Raw genomic sequence first — 20,333 nt, forward strand, 5'->3', positions numbered from 1 at the left:
ATAGTAGAACATTTGGGACACCTGGATGGTGACCGACCCTGGATTTAGGCTCAGGTCATGATCCGGGGTCCTGGAATCGAGCCCCGGGTCAGGCCCTGTGCTCAGCAGGGAGTCTGCTTGAGGACTCTCCCTCTCCCTCTGCTCCTCCCCCCACCTCCCACTCCTCTCTCTCTCCATCTCTCTCCCAAATAAATAAATGAATCTTAAGGAAAAATAAAAATAGTAAAACATAGAAGAAAATCTAAATTCTGCAAAGTGCCGCGATTTAATACAGTATGAGACGTCCCTGGGATGGTCTGTTATTTTCCGATGCTCTATGACACAAGCAAAATTCAAAACTGCCTGCTTGCTGCCGCGGTCAAGAGCACATTCTGGTGAGCTCACTGCCCGGGCTTGAATTCTGACCACCATGCCCCGGCGCCTGACCTTGGCAAGTCCGGTAGCGCCTCTGAGGCTCAGCGAGTGATGAGTATGACAGTTCTACTACCTTGTGGGGTTGCCGTTAGGGTGAAATGAGAACAGCGTGTGAAACGCTCAGCACGACTCCTAGCACACAACAGGTACTCAGTGAAAGCAAGTTGTTATCTTAGCCGAGTAAAAATGTGGGTCAAGAGAAAAAGAGTGACAGAGAACGCTCCACATTTAGACGTTTTAGGAAACGTCACGGACAACTCATCCCCTATATTTTGTTTAGCACCATCGCACTAAAACTTTTGGGGTTACAGGTAACACGGATGAGTCTAGCTAGAGGCGCAGCACTTTGACCTTTCAGTTCATCCAACGGAGGGCAGAGCGATGAGCGGGTCCTGTTTTTCTCTTCCCAGCTGTGTTTGGCCAGCGTTTGGATGAGACGGTGGCCTATGAGCAGAAATTCGGCCCCCACCTGGTGCCCATCCTCGTGGAGAAGTGTGCAGAGTTCATCCTCCAGCACGGCCTACATGAAGAGGGCATCTTCCGGCTCCCTGGGCAGGACAACCTGGTGAAGCAACTCAGAGATGCTTTCGATGCCGGGGAGCGGCCCTCCTTCGACAGGTACACGGCCCTGGGCCCGCCGTCCCCAGCCCCAGTGGGCTCGGAGCCCTCCCTCTACCAGCCGAGCTGGGGGACCCACAGATGCCCCCAGAGCCCCACTGGCAACCGAGAGAGCCTTCTGTTGTACCGACCACTTAAGTGAGCGATGCTGTGAACCCGAAGCCGGGCCTTGCCGGGCAGTCGGGGGATGTTGGGGAGGTGCCGAGGCGGGAGGGGGGAAGGTGGGAGCTCGCTCAAAGCCCCACTCGGGGCAGGTGCAAACCACGGGAGGGCTGAGCGGGCTGCGCACACTCGCTGGGTGGACCGCGTGCCGTGTCTGTGCCCGAGGGCTCGGCTTTCCAAAAAGAGGCCAGAGCCAGGGCTTCTGCTTGGTTTGGGAGACACAGTGGTGTCCACCTGGGAACTCAGTTTGGAGCCTCTTCGGAGAGAGTACGTGATGCCGTGGCAGCTGGCATCCTCCCCTGTGTCCCCCGTGGAGGTTGCCCAGGTCTGGGGCGGGGGCACGGCAGCTGTAGTGACAATTCTTCTCATCATGGCCTACCTGCCCCCCACCTCCCGGCTGCCCCACCGAGGTTGTCAGCTCTGCCACCGTCAGCTAGTACCGCCTCCACCCCGACATTGGACAGTCTCCGCCTCTTGTGCAATATTTGCCCTGGTTGCCTGTGTGTGCTTGTCCCGCTGGCAAGAAAGAGCCATTGTTCTTTCCAAATCAGCAGCCCATAAATCAAGATTTGGTGAGACAGGCCTAAACCCTATCTGCTTCCCAAAGGTTGCAATTCCCCACGAGGTTATTTAGAAGGACCTAGGAACGGGGCTGATCCTGGGAAAATCATGAAGTGCCATGAGCTCCCCCTTCCCACCGTCCACCCCAGCCACCGGCGATGGCTGTTCTCCCTCTGCAGCATCTCTGATGCCACCTGCTCTCTCGGGTCTCACAGCCACGGCCTGAGCTTGGACCACCACTGACTGGCTTTGCCGCCGTCGGCGTGCAGCAGGTTGACCTACCAAGGGTGCCGTACTTGTACAGGGAAGCAACGGGTGCGGTTGCTACTGGAACTACGGCGGGTTGTGGGCACCAGTGTACGGAGCCCTCAGCAGCACTATAAATTGCGATTCATCATCAGGCACCTGTTCACCGAAGCTCGCCTCCTTTATATCCAGTTTTCTTCTTCCGTTCTTCGTTAGCTTTGAGTTGATCAAAAAGATACAGGTGGGTTATTGCTAAAGCAATGTGAACAGTGAGCCAGGAGGAATAGAGGTGATTGCAGGCGTTCGTCACACACTTGCCCTGGGCTTGATTTTATGTACCTATAATGTCAGCCTGGGTGGCGGAGTCATAGTCTTTGATTCCTGTGAAATATTTGGGGCTGAAAGAAGGAAGCTTAGCTCGTCATGACCTCTCCACCCCCAGAACCAAGAAGTAGAGTTTGCATGCCTAGAAATAGGAAGGGTCACCCCGGGCTCTTGAGAGTCCTCCCAGGGCCGATTTTGGGGTCTATGTAATCCTTGTGGATGCTCATCTAGATCCCCTACACTTGTCATATGTGTGGTTTGAGATGCCCCAGATCGTCTCACGGAATGAAGAGAGGCAAAGGAGCTATTGTTTGGCAGATTCTAGTGCAGCTGTATCTGATTCTCATTAAACATTTGCATATGAATTTTAAAATCTCTTTGTTAAGTTTCTGCTGAGCTGGACACTATCTGGCCACAGAACGAATACACCTCTGATGCCTATATTTCTGTGAGAAACATGCAGATGTGCCACATCTGAAGCCCAGGGCTACCAGGGAGAGCCACTCGTGGCGCCTGGGCTAATCTCGGGTGTTGAACTCGAAACACTAAGGGTGTTGCCCTTAGTCCTTGACTTAAGAAAAGCCATTTAAAGATATTTCATTGGGGTGAAGGAATAGCCAAACTCAGGAAAAATCATGCTGGAAATTTAGACTCTAACAGTGGCAACTGCTCTGGCCCTGCTACAACGGGGGCACAGACATTAAACCAGAGATTTATAGAAATAATTGTATAATTTCTATTGTGTTAGGTGCTCAAGTTGAAAACTAGATGGTACCACGAGAACTTGGAACTGGAGCCTTTTCAAAAAATATATGCATTTATTTATTAGAGAGAAAGAGAGTGGGGGAAGGGGCAGAGGGAGAGACAATCTTAAGCAGACCCCACATTGAGCCCAACGCAGGGCTCGATCTCAGAACCCTGAGATCATGACCTGAGCCAAAACCAAGAGTGGGACGCTTGATGGATTGCACCATCCTCGTGCACGCCACCGCCCCCCCCCCCCAATACACACTGGTGTTGCAGAATAGGAACCTTTTGACATATTCTAGTGGATTTAGGGAGAGCTCCAAGAAGAAATGACACTTCGCCCAGACACATTAAGCAGGCACGAGGAGTTAGCCAGGACAAGCAGCATTGTCTTCCCCCGATAAAATGAATCGGGAAGCTTCCTCTGGTATTAAATGTTCCAAGATGCTTTACACAGATAATTGCATTCTTTGGTTATAGCTTTGAAGCAGCTACCCTACATCAGTGGTTACAGCCCTTTCTTTATTTCTAATGTTGGATATTTTTGCTATTGTAGTTTCTTCTGATTGAACTATCTAGTAGTTTGTGGGTTTTGTTATTGCCATTTATCTTTAAAAGATTCTTTTTTTTTTTTTTAAACGTGTTATCTATATTTTCTTACTTCAAATTGTTGTTTGCGACATTCGTTGCTTGGGTCTATTTTTTGTGTTGGGCGCTGTGCCAGGCAGTGGATGGAAGGTCAGAGAACGGAACCAACCGCGTGGAGGCAGGAGGCCACATAGGAAGCTGGGGCGGGATCTTGGCAAAAGGCCTTGCCTTCCGAAACAGGGCAGTGTTTGGGGGGTGGGGGTGGGACTTAGAGCGATTCACATGACATTCGGATAGAATTGAGGGGCTTGGGGAGCATAATTGGAGGCGGGGTGAGGGAGAGGCCCTGGATTCTGACTAAAACCATAGAGAGGATTGCAATGCTGGGGCTTGAGGAGAAGCTGCTCTGGGACTTTAGGGGAATGCCCACCCCCCGCAAAGTTGTCAGCTGGTTGTCCTTCCGCCATCTTCTTGGGAACGTCTCGTGCATTTTAACAAGAAGGCTTCGCCCAGGAGTATTTTTAGGCAGTGACTCAGCAGAGAAGGCTTTTCCAGAATCCCCACCTTAAGTGAATGGTTCCCAGCCCCAATTTCCTGTGGCAGCAGTGGAGCACGGTCAGGGCTCATGCCAGCTCGAGTTCTCCTTCTGAGGAAGAGAAGCCCACAGGCTGCGAAGGGGGCCCCGTTTCAGAAGACAGCTCCAAACGCGGGCTGGCAAAAGCCAACGACAAAGCTTACCCACGATGTCAAGACAGAAGTTCACAGTCAAGTCCTGATGCTCTTGCTTCTGCTCCCTCCATTCTTCTCTTCTCCTCCTTCTGGCCAAACCGACCCCTCCTGTCCCTTCTTCGGGAGCCACTTCCACGCGGCCGATTCTACATTCCCCATCACTGAAACCCAGGACACACCGTAGCTGTCCAAACCTCCTACCGCATCAGAGCTTTTCAAAATACAACCAGGACAGTTGCTTAAGAACACCATTTTTTTTTAATGAGGTAAATAAATATGAAGTAAATAATCGCTTCACTAATGAACCTCAAACATACGGTAGATCCAGACTTATTTTCTCTTCTAGAGCTGCAGAACAAACGCATTAGCTCTATGAACGAGCAGTCAGCAGACTTTGATACAGGGCTGCGTGTGAAATATCGAGGCTCTGCAGGCCAGATGGTTTCTGCTGCAGCTACTCGGCTCTGCTCTTAGCAGAGTTACAGCGCAAAATCAGCCAGAGACGATGCAAAAATGCATGAGCATGATGGTATTCCGGGGACACCGTATGGGTGCTGAAATTCAAATTTCACATCATTTCCCCAGGCCGTGAAATAGGCTTCTTTTTTTTTTTTTTTTTTTTTTTTTTTTTAAATAGGCTTCTTTTGACTTTTGTTCCCAACCATTTGAAAACATGAAACTCATTCTTAGCTCAGGGGCTGTGCGGATACAGGCAGTGGGCCAGATTCGACTCCTGGGCCATGGTTTGCCCATTCCTGTGGTAAACTGGAGAAGCTGAGCTGAAAAACCCAAGACTCCTTCACTGAACAGGCAGTCATCTGAATGCTGCCTCTCTTTCTGCAGCAGGGTCTCTGCTCCCCACCCTCCGGGCTGGTACATGTGCTCCCTTCCCCGTGCTGTAACTCCTTGCCACTCTTCCAATCTTGTCCCCATCTCACTCCCCAACTCTGCACTGGGTGTCCCTTTTTCATACTTCCATACATCCTCAGGACCTGGACCTCTTTTTTGTGCTACTAACGTCACAATATTGTAATGACTTGGTAATGTTTGAGTCTGCATGGCTCTGTGGCCCATCAGGCCAAGTGTCGTGTGTATCCCTCAGGTTCACTGCTGAAATCCCAGTGGTTGACCTAGAATCTTGAACCTAGTAGGTTCTCTCAATACTTACTGACCGAGTGCATGATCGTGCAAATAGATGAATGAATCCCAGAAATGTTTTAAGCTCTCGGAGAGTTTAAAGAGATCGTGGGCCATGGATATAAATGAGTTATCACAGGAAAAATTAGAGACTAAGTAGAGAATGCAAAATTGTGAGGTACTAGGTGACTTGGAGGAAAAAGAAAGAGGTAAAGATAAAAATAACTTAATAAGATTAATGGAAAGGTAGACCTTGAACTTACCTTTGAGGTGGGTGGAAGAGATAAAGGAAACGGTGTTGGGAATCATTATTCCCAAGAAGATTAGCAAAGATGTTCTGTTTGAATACATCTTTATCAGACTCTTCTCCTTTGCAAAACTCCCTTTCGGAACCTAGGATTCTGTTCAGTGCATCACCAAGGGAGAGGTGAGGAATGTTCTGGAGTTTCACTTTCAAAGGACATTTGCTTATTTTTTTGCAGAGATACGGATGTGCACACAGTGGCCTCCCTGTTAAAGCTCTACCTCCGAGACCTCCCAGAGCCAGTGGTTCCCTGGAGCCAGTACGAGGGGTTCCTGCTATGTGGGCAGCTCATGAATGCGGATGAGGCAAAGGTTTGTATCTCATTAGAGTTAGCTGTCCTGCTTTGTAAGAAGGTGATAGTTATTGAACACGATTCTGGTGGGCGAGCAACAGTAGGTCAGGGACCTACACCTTTTAGTGGGATACTTTGTCACATTGGAACTTTGTCAGGAACAAAAGGCAATTGAGGCCAAGCATAGGGACAGTCTTGCTGGGATATGACAATCCAGTGCAGATGGACTATAGTGAACACACTCAAGCCAGTTTAACAAGAAAAAGAGGAAGCTGCTGAGCAAGGTTCCAAGCAGTATGGCCTTGCCGAGGCCCAGTGGGACACAAGGACGCGCCGACCAGCCTGGAAGTCGGGTGAGAGGTGAGGACGTTCTAGTTCCACAGTGACGGTGAGAGTCAGCACGGCCATACAAGGAAGGCATGTGCTGGAGAAGGGAAGGACAAGGAGCTTTCCCTTTGCTTACAGGGCCGTGGCCGGCATCCGCGGCAGCTTGCTCGGCAGAGCGCACGAGTTCGCCTGCGGGATTTGTGACCTTGTGTAAATCGTCTCCTGGAAGGTCTTACAGTCCACACTCACTGCACTGGAGTCATGTTAATTAAACAAACCAACCAACGAAAGAAACCAGGAAAACCCATCTAACAACAATAAGATGTTCATGAATTTTAACCTGGATTCGCAAAACCAAATGCCCGAAGGATACATTTTTATTATGTTGCTAATAATTGGGGTCTCACTCCCCAGTTCTGGGATGTTAGTTCTTAGCAATACTGGGTTAACGCTCTTTTTGGTGAAGTGGTACTTGGAAAAGCCTCCAGTGAAGACCTGGATTTAACTTTGATTTTGCCATTAGGCAAATTAAGCATTTTCTATGAGAGTTTATTTATTCAGAGCAACACAGCATTCTATCGTGGTGCACGGGTAGGTGGTGTCATTGGTCAATATGGTGACAACTAACCCACACATGGTCATTGGGCGCTTGAAACGTGGCTGGTTCAACTAAAGAACCAAATTCCTGATTTCATTTTATTTTTTCAAATACTTAAAATAGTCACTTGTGTCAAGTAGCTGTTGTACCAGACAGCACAAACTGAAACAAGCTTTAGCATAACATCTGCTATACTTAGGATAGTTTTGAGGACAAAGGATATGAGGTAGGTGAGTGACGTCTTTAAATTATTTTTAATTTAAAAATTAACAATATTTTTATCTTTAATTATTGGTTTAGGGAGAGATTTATTCTCTATTTATAATTTCTTATGTAGTATACCCTTAGAAAATAATAAATAATGACAATAATATATATTATTTTCTGGGATTATACAACATAACAAATATATATATATATATATATATATGTTAGTTATTATCATTTTTAAACAATACAGCAATAGTCCCCTCAACCTGGTAGAAAGCACAGCTATGAGAACTTCTTTCCTGACTCAGGATGAAAAACTTCATGATTTAAGGGGATCCTGATTTTGTATTTCAACATTAGGAAATGAACGGGGTGATAGTGCTGCTGCTAACAGGCTGGAGCCAGTGTAGCTCTTTTCTGGCACAAGAGTTAGGTTGCTGGGATCCCCGGGTGGCTCAGTGGTTTAGCGCCTGCCTCCGGCCCAGGGTGAGACCCCGGGGTCCCGGGATCGAGTCCCACATCGGTCTCCCTGCATGGAGCCTGCTTCTCCCTCTGCCTGTGTCTCTGCCTCTCTCTCTCTCTCTCTCTCTCTCTCTCTGTGTGTCTCTCATGAATAAATAAATGAAATCTTTTTTTAAAAGAAAAGGTAGGTTGCATGATCTTGTATAGACCTTCCTCGGCAACATGGTAACAGCCTTCCTGGGATGTAACGATCCGTTAAAGAACGGACTAGAACCAAATACCCCAAGCCACTTGAGAATTAGTAGCTGTGTGCATGATTTTGTGCATGATTTATGATTTATTTATTTATTTGTTTTTGGTCAGGGGTGAGAAGAGGACATGAAAAGTCTTAATTCGGGCATATCAGCGTACCTTTGTGAAAATAATAACATTTTATGGAATAAGGTTTAAAAGTTGACTAAAAAAATCCACGTTCCAGACAACTTCTCATACCTCCCCCGCCAACCCCCGCCGGCACATGCATTCTTTGTATGATAGTCTCATGGATCTAGAACATTCTGACCTTTACCTGCTCCCCTCCCCCAGATTAGTCAGCCTGTCCTGTGTGCCAGCAGGTCTCAGCAAGGCCACATTGCTTAAAACCCTTCTCAGAAAAAAACAAAAAAAACAAAAACAAAAAAAAAACAAAACCCTTCTCAGAAACTTCCTTCTCTCAATACTGATTTTTTTTTTTTTCTTTTCTCAATACTTTTAAAATGACTTGGGGTGTTTGGTGATGATCCGGTTCTTTACTGCAGTGTTACATCGCAAGCATTCACTGAGCAAACAAATATTGTATGAGTCATCGAATTGTCCTGGCTTTAGAGTAGCTCTGAGCTGGGGAAGAGGGTGTGATTCGAGACAATGAAAAAAATATGCTAAAAAACAAAGCAAAGCAACCTGTGTGCCTCTACATGCTGGGTTTTTTTTTTTTTTTTTTCAGTTTCCTCGGATTTTATAATTATTTCAAAGTAAAAAGCTTTTTAAAAAACACAAAAACTGGGGCTCAGCTGGTTCAATGTCCACCTTAGGCTTGAGTCATGATCTCGGGGTCCTGGGATTGAGCACCCCTTTGGGCTCCCTGCCCAGCGGGGACTCTGCTTCTCGCTCTCCCTCTGCAGCTCCCCCTGCTTGTGCTCTCTCTCTGTTAAGTAAAAAAAATAAAATCTTAAAACACACATGTACACACACATACCACAAGCTACGGGAACAGGAATGACTGCCGGTGTTCCCTCTGCACAGAACCGCCAGTTTTGTTCCCTGTGTTCCAGAGGCTCCTGGCTGGCGAGGGAGCAGGCTTGTTTACGGTGTTAAAATCTCTTCCCAGGCGCAGCAGGAGTTGGTGAAGCAGCTGTCCCTCCTTCCTCGAGACAACTACAGCCTCCTGAGCTACCTGTGCAGGTAAGAATCCCCTGGCATCAGTTTCCAGTCAACTGTATCAGAAAGAAGCCCCCGGTTAGAGGAGGAAAGAACGTCTCTGTGAACTCAGAGCTTCTGCTGCAGACCTTGGGAAGATCAACTGTATTCCCGCGGCGCCAAAGCAGTTCCCTTTATCCACAACATAATGAAAAAGACCCACTGAAAGTCTGATCGGCTCACAAAGTGAACATGCGTCTTCCTTCAGTGCTGTCGCAGTGCTGCCTGGAGTCCCGGGACATGCAGTAACACCCAGAATCCTTAAAATGTTTCTAGAATGATCTCCCATCTTCCTGGCTCTGGGCCATAACTTAGTGCCTTAGAGACATTCATTTCAGGCCACTCATTTCCCTTTCTGGGGACCTGCTGTGTGCAATCTCTGTAGTGACATGGAGCATGTAGATTGACCCACAGTTGGCTATCGTGGACACTGCTGCTGTGAACACTGGGGTGCAGGTGTCCCGGCGTTTCACTGCATCTGTATCTTGGGATAAATCCCCAGCAGTGCAATTGCTGGGTCGTAGGGCAGGTCTATTTTTAACTTAACGAACTTCGACCCTATTTTTCAGAGTGGCTGCGCCAGCTTGCGTTCCCACCCACAGTATAAGAGGTTCCCCTTTCTCCACATCCTCACCAACCTTTGTTGTTTCCTGTGTTAATTTTAGCCATTCTCGCTGGTGTGAGGTGGGATCTCGTTGTGGTTTTGATCTGTATTTCCCTGATGATAAGTGATGCGGAGCATTTTCTCATGTGCTTATTGGCCACGTCTATGTCGTCTTTGGGGAAATGCCTGTTCATGTCTTCTGCCCATGTCTTGACTGGATTACTTGTTCTTTGGGTGTAGAGCTTGACAAGTTCTTTATACATCTTGGATACCAGCCCTTTTATCTGATGTGTCGTTTGCAAATACCTTCTCCCATCCTGTAGGTTGTCTTTTAGTTTTATTGACTATTTCCTTTGCTGTGCAGGAGCTTTTTATCTTGATGAAGTCCCAATAGTTCATTTTTGCTTTTGTTTCCTTTGCTTTCGTAGAAATGTCTAGCGAGAAGTCGCTGTGACCAAGGTCAAAGAAGTTGTGGCCTGTGTTGTCCTCTAGGATTTTGATGGACTCTTGTCTCACATTTAGATCTTTCATCCATTTTGAGTGTAGCTTTGTGTCTGGTGTAAGAGAATGGTCCGGTTCCATTCTTCTGGGTGTGACTGTCCAATTTTCCCAGCACCATTTGTTGAGATGTGTCTTTTTTCCAGTGGATATTCGTTCCTGCTTTGTTGAAGATTAGTTGACCATAGAGTTGGGGGCCCATTTCAAGTTCTCTCTTCTGTTCCATTGATCTGTGTATCTGTTGTTGTGCCAGGACCACACTGTCTTGATGATCACAGCTTTGTAACAGCTTAAAGTCCATAATTGTGATGCCACCAGCTTTGGTTTTCTTTTTCAACATTCGTTTGGCCATTCGGAAACTTTTCTGGTTCCATACAAATCTTGGGATTATTTGTTCCAACTCTGTGAAGAAAGTCCATGGTATTTTGATAGCAATTGCATTGAATATATACATTGCCCAGGGTAGCATTGACATTTTAACCATATTAATTCTTCCAATCCATGAGCATGGACTATTTTTCCATCTCTTTGAGTCTTCCTTAATTTCTTTCAGAAGTGTTCTGTAGTTTTTAGAGTACAGATCCTTTACCCCTTTGGTTAGGTTATTCCTAGGTATCTTATGCTTTTGGGTGCAATTGTAAATGGATTGACTCCTTAATTTCTCTTTCTTAAGTCCCAGTGTATAGAAATGCCACTGATTTCTGGGCATTGATTTTGTATCCTGCCACACTGCCGAATTGCTGTATGAGTTCTAGCGATCTTGGGGTGGAGTCTTTTGGGTTTTCTAGGTACAGTATCATGTCATCTGCGAAGAGGGAGAGTTTGACTTCTTCTTTACCAATTTGAATGCCTTTTATTTCTTTTTGTTGCCTGATTGCTGAGGCTAGGGCTTCCGGTACTATGTTGGATAGCAGTGATGAGAGTGGACATCCCTATCGTGTTCCTGATCTAAGGGGAAAGGCATTCAGTTTTTCCCCATTGAGAATGATATTTGCTGTGGGCTTTTCGTAGATGGCTTCTATGATATTGAGATATGTTCCCTCTACACTTTGAAGGATGCTGTATTTTGTCAAATGCTTTCTCTGCATCTATTGAGATGTCTTTTATTAATATGATCTATCATGTTGATTGTTTTACAAGTATTGAACCACCCTTGCATCCCAGGGATAAAGCCCACTTGGTCATGGTGAATAATCCTCTTAATATACTGTTGGATCCTACTAGCTAGTATGTTGGTGAGAAATGTTTGCATCTGTGTTCATCAGGGATATTGGCCTATTATTCTCCTTTTTGGTGGGATCTTTGGTTTTGAGATCAAAGTGATGCTGGCCTCTTAAAACAAGTTTGGAAGTTTTCCTTCCATTTCTATCCTTTGAAGCAGCTTTAGTAGAATAGGTATTATCTCTTCTTTAAGTGTTTGATAGAATTCCCCTGGGAAGCCCTGGACTTTTGTGTCTTGGGAGGTTTTAGATGACTGCTTCAATTTCCTCCCTGGTTATTGGCCTGTTCAGGTTTTCTATTTCTCCTGTTTCAGTTTTGGTAATTTGTAGGTTTTCCAGGAATGCCTCCATTTCTTCCAGATTGCCTAATTTGTTGGCATATAGTTGCTCATAATACATTTTTAAAATCGTTTGTATTTCCTTGGTATTGGTTGTGATCTCTCCTCTTTCATTCATGATTTATTAATTTGAGTCTTTTCTCTTTCCTTTTTAGTAAAGCTGGCTAGGGGTTTATCTATCTAATTAATTCTTTCAAAGAACCAGCTCCTGGTTTTGTTGATCTGTTCTACAGTTCTTCCGGTCTCTATTTCATTGAGTTCTGCTCTAATATTTATTATTTCTCTTCTCCTGCTTGGTTTAGGTTTTAATTGCTGTTCTTTCTTCAGTTCCTTTAGGTGTAAGGTTAGCTTGTATATTTGAGATTTTTTTCCAATTTTTTGAAGGAGGCTTGTATTGAAACGTATTTCCCTCTTAGGATTGCCTTTGCTGTATCCCAAAGATTTGGAACAGTTCTGCTTTCATTTTCATTAGTTTGCATGAATCTTTTTAATTCTTCTCTAATTTCCTGATTGACTCATTGATTTTTTTTAGTAGGTTGCTCTTTAACCTCCAAAGACATTCCTTCCAAATTTCTTCCTGTGATTGAGTTCTAGTTTCAAAGCATTGTGGTCTGAAAATATGCAGGAAATGATCCCAGTCTTTTGGTATCAGTGGAGACCTGATTTGTGACCCAGTATGTGCTCTATTCTGGATAAAATTCCACGTGCACTTGAGAAGAATGTATATTCTGTTGCATTAGGATGGAAAGTTCCGTATGTATCTGTGAAATCCATCTGGTCCAGCATATCATTAAAAGCCCTGTTTGTTTGGTGATGTTGTGCTTAGAAGATCTGTCCTTGGCTGAGAGTTCAGTGTTGAAGTCTCCTACTGTTAATGTATTATTATCTATGTGTCTCTTTACTTGGTTATTAATTGGTTGATATAATTGGCGGCTCCCACATTAGGAACATAAATATTCATGATTGTTAGGTCTTCTTGTTGGATAGACCCTTTAAGTATGATATAGTGTCCCTCTTCATCTCTTAGTATAGTCTTTGGTTTAACACTAATTTATCTGATTTGAGGATTCCTACCCCAGCTTTTTTTTGAGGACTATTCACATGGTAAATGGTTCTGTACCCCCTCATATTCAGTCTGAAGGTGTCCCTAGGTCTAAGATGAGTCTCTTGTAGACAGCATTTAGATGGGTCTTGCTTTTTCATCCAGTATGATACCCTGTGTCTTTTGACTGGATCACTTAGCCCATTCACGTTCAGAGTAACTATTGAAAGAGAGGAATTTAGTGTCATCCTAATATCTATACAGTCCTTGTTTCTGCAGATTGTTTCTTTGGGCTTCCCTCTTTGCTTACAGGGTCCCCCTTAATATTTCTTGCAAATCTGCTTTGGTGGTCACATGTTCTTTCAGTTTCTGTCTATTCTGGAAGCTCTTTATCTCTCCTTCTATTCTTTTTTTTAAAGATTTTATTTATTTATTCATTAGAGACACAGAGAGAGAAGCAGAGACACAGGCCGAGGGAGAAGCAGGCTCCCTGCAGGGAGCCTGATGTGGGACTCGATCCCAGGACCCCGGGATCAGGACCTGAGCTAAAGGCAGATGCTCAACCACTGAGCCACCCAGCGTCTCTCTCCTCCTATTCTGAATGAGAGCCTTGTGGGATGAAGTATTCTTGGCTGCATGTTTTTCTCATTTAGTACCCCAAATATATCATGCCATCTCTTTCTGACCTGCCAGGTGTCTGTGGAGAGGTCTGCTGTTAATCTGATATTTCTCCCCATATAAATTAAGAATCTCTTGTTTTTGGCTGCTTTTAGGATTTTCTCTTTATCTCTGAAATGTGCAAGCTTCACAATATGTTGGGGTATTGGTCAGTTTTTACTGATTTTGGAGTGGGAGTTCCTCTCTATCTCTTGGATATGAATCCTGTTTCCTTCTCCAGATTAGGGAAGTTCTCAGCTATGATTTGTTCAAACATACTTTCTGGTTCTCTTTCTCTCTCCATATACCATGGAACCCCAATAAGATGGATATTATTCCTTCTCAAACTATCACTTAATTCTCGGGGTCTCCTTGTGGGCTCTTAGTTGTTTTTCTCTCTTTCCTCAGCTTCCTTCCTTTGCATCAACTTGTCCTCTATAGCACTCACTCTCTCTGCCTCATTTATCCTGGATGTTAGAGATCCAGTTTAGACTGCATCTCAGTTAAAGTATTTTTAATTTCAGCCTGATTAGATCCTATTTCTGCAGTAAGAGAATCGTTAGAGTCTTTTATTCTTTTTTCAAGAGCCACCAGTAATTTTAAAAATGTAATCTTGAATTCTGTCTTCGACATTTTACTTAAATCCATTTCCATTAGATCTGTGGCAGAGAGTATTGCTTCTGGTTCTTTCTTTTGTGGTGAATCCGTCCTTCTAGTCAGTTTGTCCAGTGCAGAGTGGCTTGCAAGAAATGGTCACTTTTCTATTTGTTCCACCTGTTCTTTCTTTACATCTCAGGTTGAATTCATAGGTATTCAGGATGGTTTGAAAGATTATCTAGCTAAATTTGGGGGGATGAGATGAAATGAGGACTCCTAATTTTCTACTATCTTGCCTCCCTCTCCTCAGCATATCCATATAAAGATGTTTTTTGGAGAGGTATTTACAAATTCCTTTGCTGATATTTTTAGTTTCATTTTTTTATAGGGAAACTGAGAGCTTCATGCCTCCAATGGGTGGAATTACAGTAAAAATTCATTGCTAGTTGTTGAGCATCCACTGAAAATTTGAGATGCTTGGTGCTGTAATTGGAGGATGAGAGCAAAGAGGCACTGTGGATTTCCCTCTGTGACATCTCCTCATGATAAAGTTTTCATCTGTGGAAACGTGGGTGGGATGGGTGCCGAAAGCCTGGGAGATAAGCCTATAAGGTTGGGATGAGTGGTAGTCACATACTCATTTGAGTCCTTCTAGTTTCCTCTTAGCTCCCTGAGCCGGATCTTACCTCCTGCCAACAGGGTGCCCATCCCAATCCCCTACACCACCCCAGCAGCCGGGTAGGCTCCTCTTGGTTTCTCTTCTGCCTTGATCTTGAATCTTCCAGGGTGAAGCTAAACTCATATGGGCCAAGCAGACTAGTCTCATTCTTGAGACTAGAAGGGAAGAGATGGGATCCATCTCTGAGATCTCATTGGTACCCGGAAGCTTCCTTCTGGCAATTTCCTATTTCCTACTACGGGATTTCCTGGCTGTCCACAGGTTCCTACATGAAATCCAGCTGAACTGTGCTGTTAATAAGATGAGCGTGGATAACCTGGCTACCGTGATTGGTGTGAATCTCATCCGGTCAAAGGTTGAAGACCCTGCTGTGATCATGAGAGGTACAGCTGGTCCTGTGTGGAAGGCAGGGGCGGAGGAAGTGACAACAATTATCTAGCTACCAAAGTGCTCTGCAATTTGCCAAGCATTTTCAGTTGATTACTTGCCCCAACTGTGAAATAGCCCTGTGAAAGGAGCAGAGCAGGAATTATATCCATTTTCCAGGTCACAGCAGAGCAGAGAGGTTAAAAATTGACCTCTCTGTACACAGTACAACAGGGCTAGCACAACCACAGCTAGTATTTCTTCGTCTCTTATGACTTTTAAATAACCTTAACCAGAGAAAACAGTTTGCAAGAAAGTAGAGAAAGCAAGTTTGATTTTATAAGACAACTCACAGAAAGACCACTTGTGAAGTTGTGTTGAAAAGACTTCTGTGGCTGCACCTTGGTTCTCTGTGCAGAAGTCTTAGCAGAGAGTATTGATGTCTGCCATGGATTTGGAAGGCAGTGCATCTGGCATGTATGTACTATCCATGTAGCAAGAGAGCAAATGTCATATTAAGGACCACATCAGGGGAGAAAAATATTATGTTACCTATTTTCTGATCAAAGACTGATGCACAGGACTGTATAGGCTGAAAATAACCCTCTTACACCCCACTCTCATATCCTTCTTCTATCCCTTCACTTCCACCATGATCTCCTATCTCAAGCAATTTGGAAGGGTCCCATGAAGAGCAAAATGAGGTCCTTTTGGGCCCTGTGGTCTTAGACCCAAGTTTAGAGACATCCCATGGGTGGAGACCCTGAGGACTGCCTGCCTCTTGCCATGGTCCAGCTCGACAGATCTTTTTCTTCTTTCACCTTTCAGGGGCTCCTCAAATCCAAAGAGTGATGACCATGATGATCAGAGACCATGAAGTTCTTTTCCCGAAGTCCAAGGATGTACCCCTCTCACCCCCTGCTCAGAAAAATGACCCTAAGAAACCTCCAGTAGCTCGAAGTTCTGTGGGCTGGGATGCCACTGAAGACCCTCCAATTTCTAGGGCAGATAGCTTCAGTAACACGGTAAGGTGCAGAGAAAATTCTTCCTTCCCTCTGACTCTTCCTTTAGTCCAAGTCATTCCATGTAAGAGTTGGTCTAGGGTGGCAGTTTGGGCAGTTTTAGATACGCCATGACAGTGGGCACAGATGGTACAGACCCATTTGAATGTATCTTGGAAGTCTGGCCTCTTTCAAAATCCAGTCTCTGTTGGCATCCTAGAGGTGGGTCAGTGACATGTGTGCCAGTCTCCTAATGACTGAGCAACGGGAATCCGTAATAAAGCTCACTGTAAAAGGGAAGTCTTTCCAAATACAGTCCAGGGAAGGTCAATAGGGGAAATTATATATCACATTATAAGCATTTTAGCAAGAGTTGTTGAAAATTCCGGGTGAAAGTCCAGAGAGAACTGGTTTCCGCTAACCCATGAAACGTGATTTCTTTCTCAGAGTATGTGATGTGTTCATGTAATATTTCTCATTCCCTGATAAGCTGTCTCAGCAATGTCACCCCTCCTTTGTACTGAAGGGTTGGGGCTCACGTTCCCAATGTCAAAAAACTCTGCAGCCTCTGAAATGTAGACTTGTTGAGGCCAATAATATACAAAACTCAAATATTTTTATATATTTATAGAGACAAATATTTAAAAAAAAAACATGAACTTCATGTAGCAGCTTAATTCTTTATGTGTAACCAAGAGTAGAATTTAACATTTCTGGTTGACCGGTAATGTAAGTTGTCTATAGTACTATTAATCCTGAGGACAATTAGGAAAGTCTTGAAAAAAAAAGAAAAAAAAAAAGTCTTGAAGAAAAGGTAGGTAGTGGTAGTGGTTTTGTTTTTTCTTAGGTGACGTCTGTTCACAATGCATTTTACCAACACTCTCAAATTAAATTAATATTTAGAAATGTTCATTCTTCATATAATGAAATCTTATTAGTGGCCCTTGAGGGTGGATGTCATTATGCTTATTTGACAGGTTTCTGCTATTTATTGTAACAGTGTGGGCAGCTATGGGCAGGCACTGTGCTGGGAAACTTAAGAAGGTCACCTCTGGGGTTCTCACCATAACTCTGTAGGGTAGCATTTGTCACCCACATGTTATCTTTCAGGAGCAGAGTTCAGGGAGATTGACCAGCTGGCCTAAGGTAGCAGCAGGATGCTAGGAGGTTACAGAATGGGATTTAGCTCTAGTTCTCACCTCAAGGCCTGGGTGCTTCTGACTCCAGGAGGGGTTGTGGAAGCAAGTGTTTTGCTAGCGTGGTTAGAAGGAGAGCTTGAGCCTTGATTTTCTGATTTTAGGGCTCATTCTTTTTTTGTTTTTCTTCCTTTTTTTCATGTTTTAACTTAATTTAAAAATACACATGCACATATCAAAAAAAATCCAAAAGAGAAAAAGACATACATTGAAAAATCCTGCTCCCTCTGCTATCTCCATCTGTCACCTGCCTTTATTAGTTTCTTACTTATCCTCCCAGTGTTCTTTTATGCAAATATAAACAGATGTGAATGTAAATTATTTACTTCTTTTTTTAATGCAAATAGGATATTCTCTTGTTCTTTCTCTACACACACATATGCACACACTACTCTTTATCTTGCATTTTTCCATTTAAGAGTGTGTCCTGAAGACCTTTTAGGTCAATACATGGACAGGCCTCTCATCTGACCAGGTTGTTTTCATTCCTTTGTACCGCAAGCAAGGCTGCAATGAATAACCTTGACCATGCTTCATTTTATACACAGGTAGATATATTTCTGGGATAAATTCCCAGAATTGGGATTCTGGGGTATCTGAGTTTGGTAAGTAGGTTTGTGTATAGGTTTTATTAAAATCGTCAAACAGAGGTTGTGCCATTTTGTACTTCCACCAACAGTGCACAAAAGGACCTGTTTCCTTACAGTTTCACTAGCAAAATGCGTTTTCAAATTTGGGGCAGTGTCTTATCAGATAGGTGAAAATTGATATTTCACCTTTTTTTTTTTCTTGTTTAAAGAGAGAGTGAGTGAGCACATGAGTGTCTATGCAAGAGGAGGTGGGGGGACAGAGGGAGAAGGAAAGAAAATCTTAAGCTGGGTTGGAGCCCAAGGCAGAGCTCAATCTCATGACCCTGAGATCATGACCTCAAGATTGATCATGAAATCAAGATTGTGACACTTAACCAACTGAGCCACCCAGTTGCCCTGATATTTCAATGATTTTAATTTCGATTTGGGTTTCTTTGTTAGTGAGAGAAGCTGAACATCTTTTCTTATGTGTAAGGGCTTGTTGCATTTTTCTTTTCCTCTATGAACTGTTTGATCTTATCCTTTGTCCATATTTTTGTTGGTTGTTGGTCCTTTTCTTCTCAATTTTTATGAACTTTGTCTAGCAGAGAGTAACTTGTTGTCTGTGATATGTTTGCAAATATTTTTGCTAATTTGTCATTACTTTTTTGATTTTATATATGGCGTTTTCCTTGTTTTATGTTTGTTCTTTTTAATTTGAGGGGTCCTGGACACCCATGTAGGTTGAAATTGTCAGACTTATATTTTATGGCTTTTGGATTTTCGAGTTCTAGTTAGAAAGGCCTCCTTATCCTAAAGCTATGAAAGAATCCTCGTGTAAGACTCTCTTACCACGAATAACAATTGATTTCTAGAGCATGAGCTAGTTCCCTTCACGTGTAATGTCCTTTTGAAAAACACTAAGCAGATCATCAATAATGTGATGAATTAAGAGATGGTCTACTAATTAAGAGTTTCATGGGTGTGCAGTCAGAAGATCCTTGCGTTCAAGTTGCTAATCCTTATCTTGGGAATGTGATACACACGGGGAAAACCCATGTGACATCCATGGCCATTTCCTTCTAGACCAGCAACTCGGATGCCACTAGCCCCACTGGACAACAGCCGAGCGATGGGTGTCTGGAAGAGAGCAGTAAAGCCCCCAGGGAAAAGCTAGGAGATTGGAAGCTGCAGTCACGAAAAAGGACTCAGACGCTCCCTAATCGGAAATGCTTCTTGACGTCAGCGTTTCAAGGTGCCAACAGCGGCAAAGTGGAGATCTTTAAAAATGAGTTCTGGTCACCTTCAGACGTAAAGGCAGGGGAAGGGCACAGGAGAACGCTGTCTCAAGGTGTGCCTCACTATCCCGACGCCCAGCGGACTTCCACCTACGATAACGTCCCCACCCTGCCGGGGCCCACCGGGGAGGAGGCAGCCGCGGCCTCTTCCCCTGCTTGTGACTCCAAGAGAGAAACTCTTGCCAGCCCCAGCTCTGAAACTGGGCCTGAGAAAAAGAACTCTGGCGAGGAGGAACTTGAATCCTTGCAGACGGTGGTCCAGAAGCTGCGAAAGGAAATAGAAACACAGAAGCAAAAGTACGAGGAACAGATCGAAAAGTAAGTCACTTGCGGAGGGGCCTTGGGCAGCCACTGGGCTTCCACCTGCGGAAGCAACGGGGATGGTTCTCCTCTGCCAAAGAAATGATATTTAAAAACCTCAAGTTTAGAGAAAACGTTAATCTACAGCAGTTGGGCTTAATTAAGGAGAAGGGTAAAGGGAATGCTGAGATGACTACATTGGTGAAAGCTCTCAGTTTTAGGTTAAATTCATGAAAAGTTAAGTATGCAGCTTACACAGCCTAAGCAACTATTTTCAAATCCTGGTTCTTTAAGGATTGACATGCTCTAAAAACTAAGAGGAACTTTAGGGTTTTTTAAAATATATATTAACGTGATTCATCCATTCTGAAAATATTTATTGAGTACCTCCCGTACTGTTTATTGGGCACCCCCCGGGCCTGCTGCTGGGGAGTAGCTCTGAACAAAGCAGACAGGTCCCTGTGCTTATAGCGCTTTCCGTCTATCAGGAAGAGACAGGCAATATATATATATAAGTAATTAAAATATATGCTGTCAGAGGGCGGAACATGCTATGGAGAAAAATAAAGCAGGGCAGGAGGCTGGAAGGCTCAAGAAGGGGGTTCCTGTGTTAAATAGGCTGGTGCACAGCCCCAATTTGCTCTCATGGGGAGATAAGCTATTTTCTCGAAATCTTTTTCACACCACCGGCTTTTCCGGAGCGTAAAGCTCAATCCAGCTTCGCCGGGATTAACCCACATCGTGATGTCGTGAAATGTGGACTAGCGGGGTATTCGAGTTACAGGTACCTTTCC

General features: G+C 44.4%; 1 protein-coding gene across 4 annotated transcripts in view; it reads left to right on the plus strand.

The window, feature by feature from the left end:
- Positions 1-20,333, plus strand: part of ARHGAP25 (Rho GTPase activating protein 25) — a 92,236-nt gene that overhangs the window by 68,635 nt on the left and 3,268 nt on the right. For all 4 annotated transcript variants that reach the window (XM_038551483.1, XM_038551487.1, XM_038551485.1 and 1 more), the window contains 6 exons: positions 825-1,032; positions 6,009-6,141; positions 9,086-9,159; positions 15,071-15,192; positions 16,004-16,200; positions 19,028-19,557. In XM_038551483.1, the coding sequence (XP_038407411.1) occupies positions 825-1,032; positions 6,009-6,141; positions 9,086-9,159; positions 15,071-15,192; positions 16,004-16,200; positions 19,028-19,557 (1,264 nt within the window). The remainder of the gene's footprint in view (positions 1-824; positions 1,033-6,008; positions 6,142-9,085; positions 9,160-15,070; positions 15,193-16,003; positions 16,201-19,027; positions 19,558-20,333) is intronic.

This window comes from Canis lupus, chromosome 10 (assembly GCF_011100685.1).
Source record: "Canis lupus familiaris isolate Mischka breed German Shepherd chromosome 10, alternate assembly UU_Cfam_GSD_1.0, whole genome shotgun sequence".
Taxonomy (NCBI): domain Eukaryota; kingdom Metazoa; phylum Chordata; class Mammalia; order Carnivora; family Canidae; genus Canis; species Canis lupus.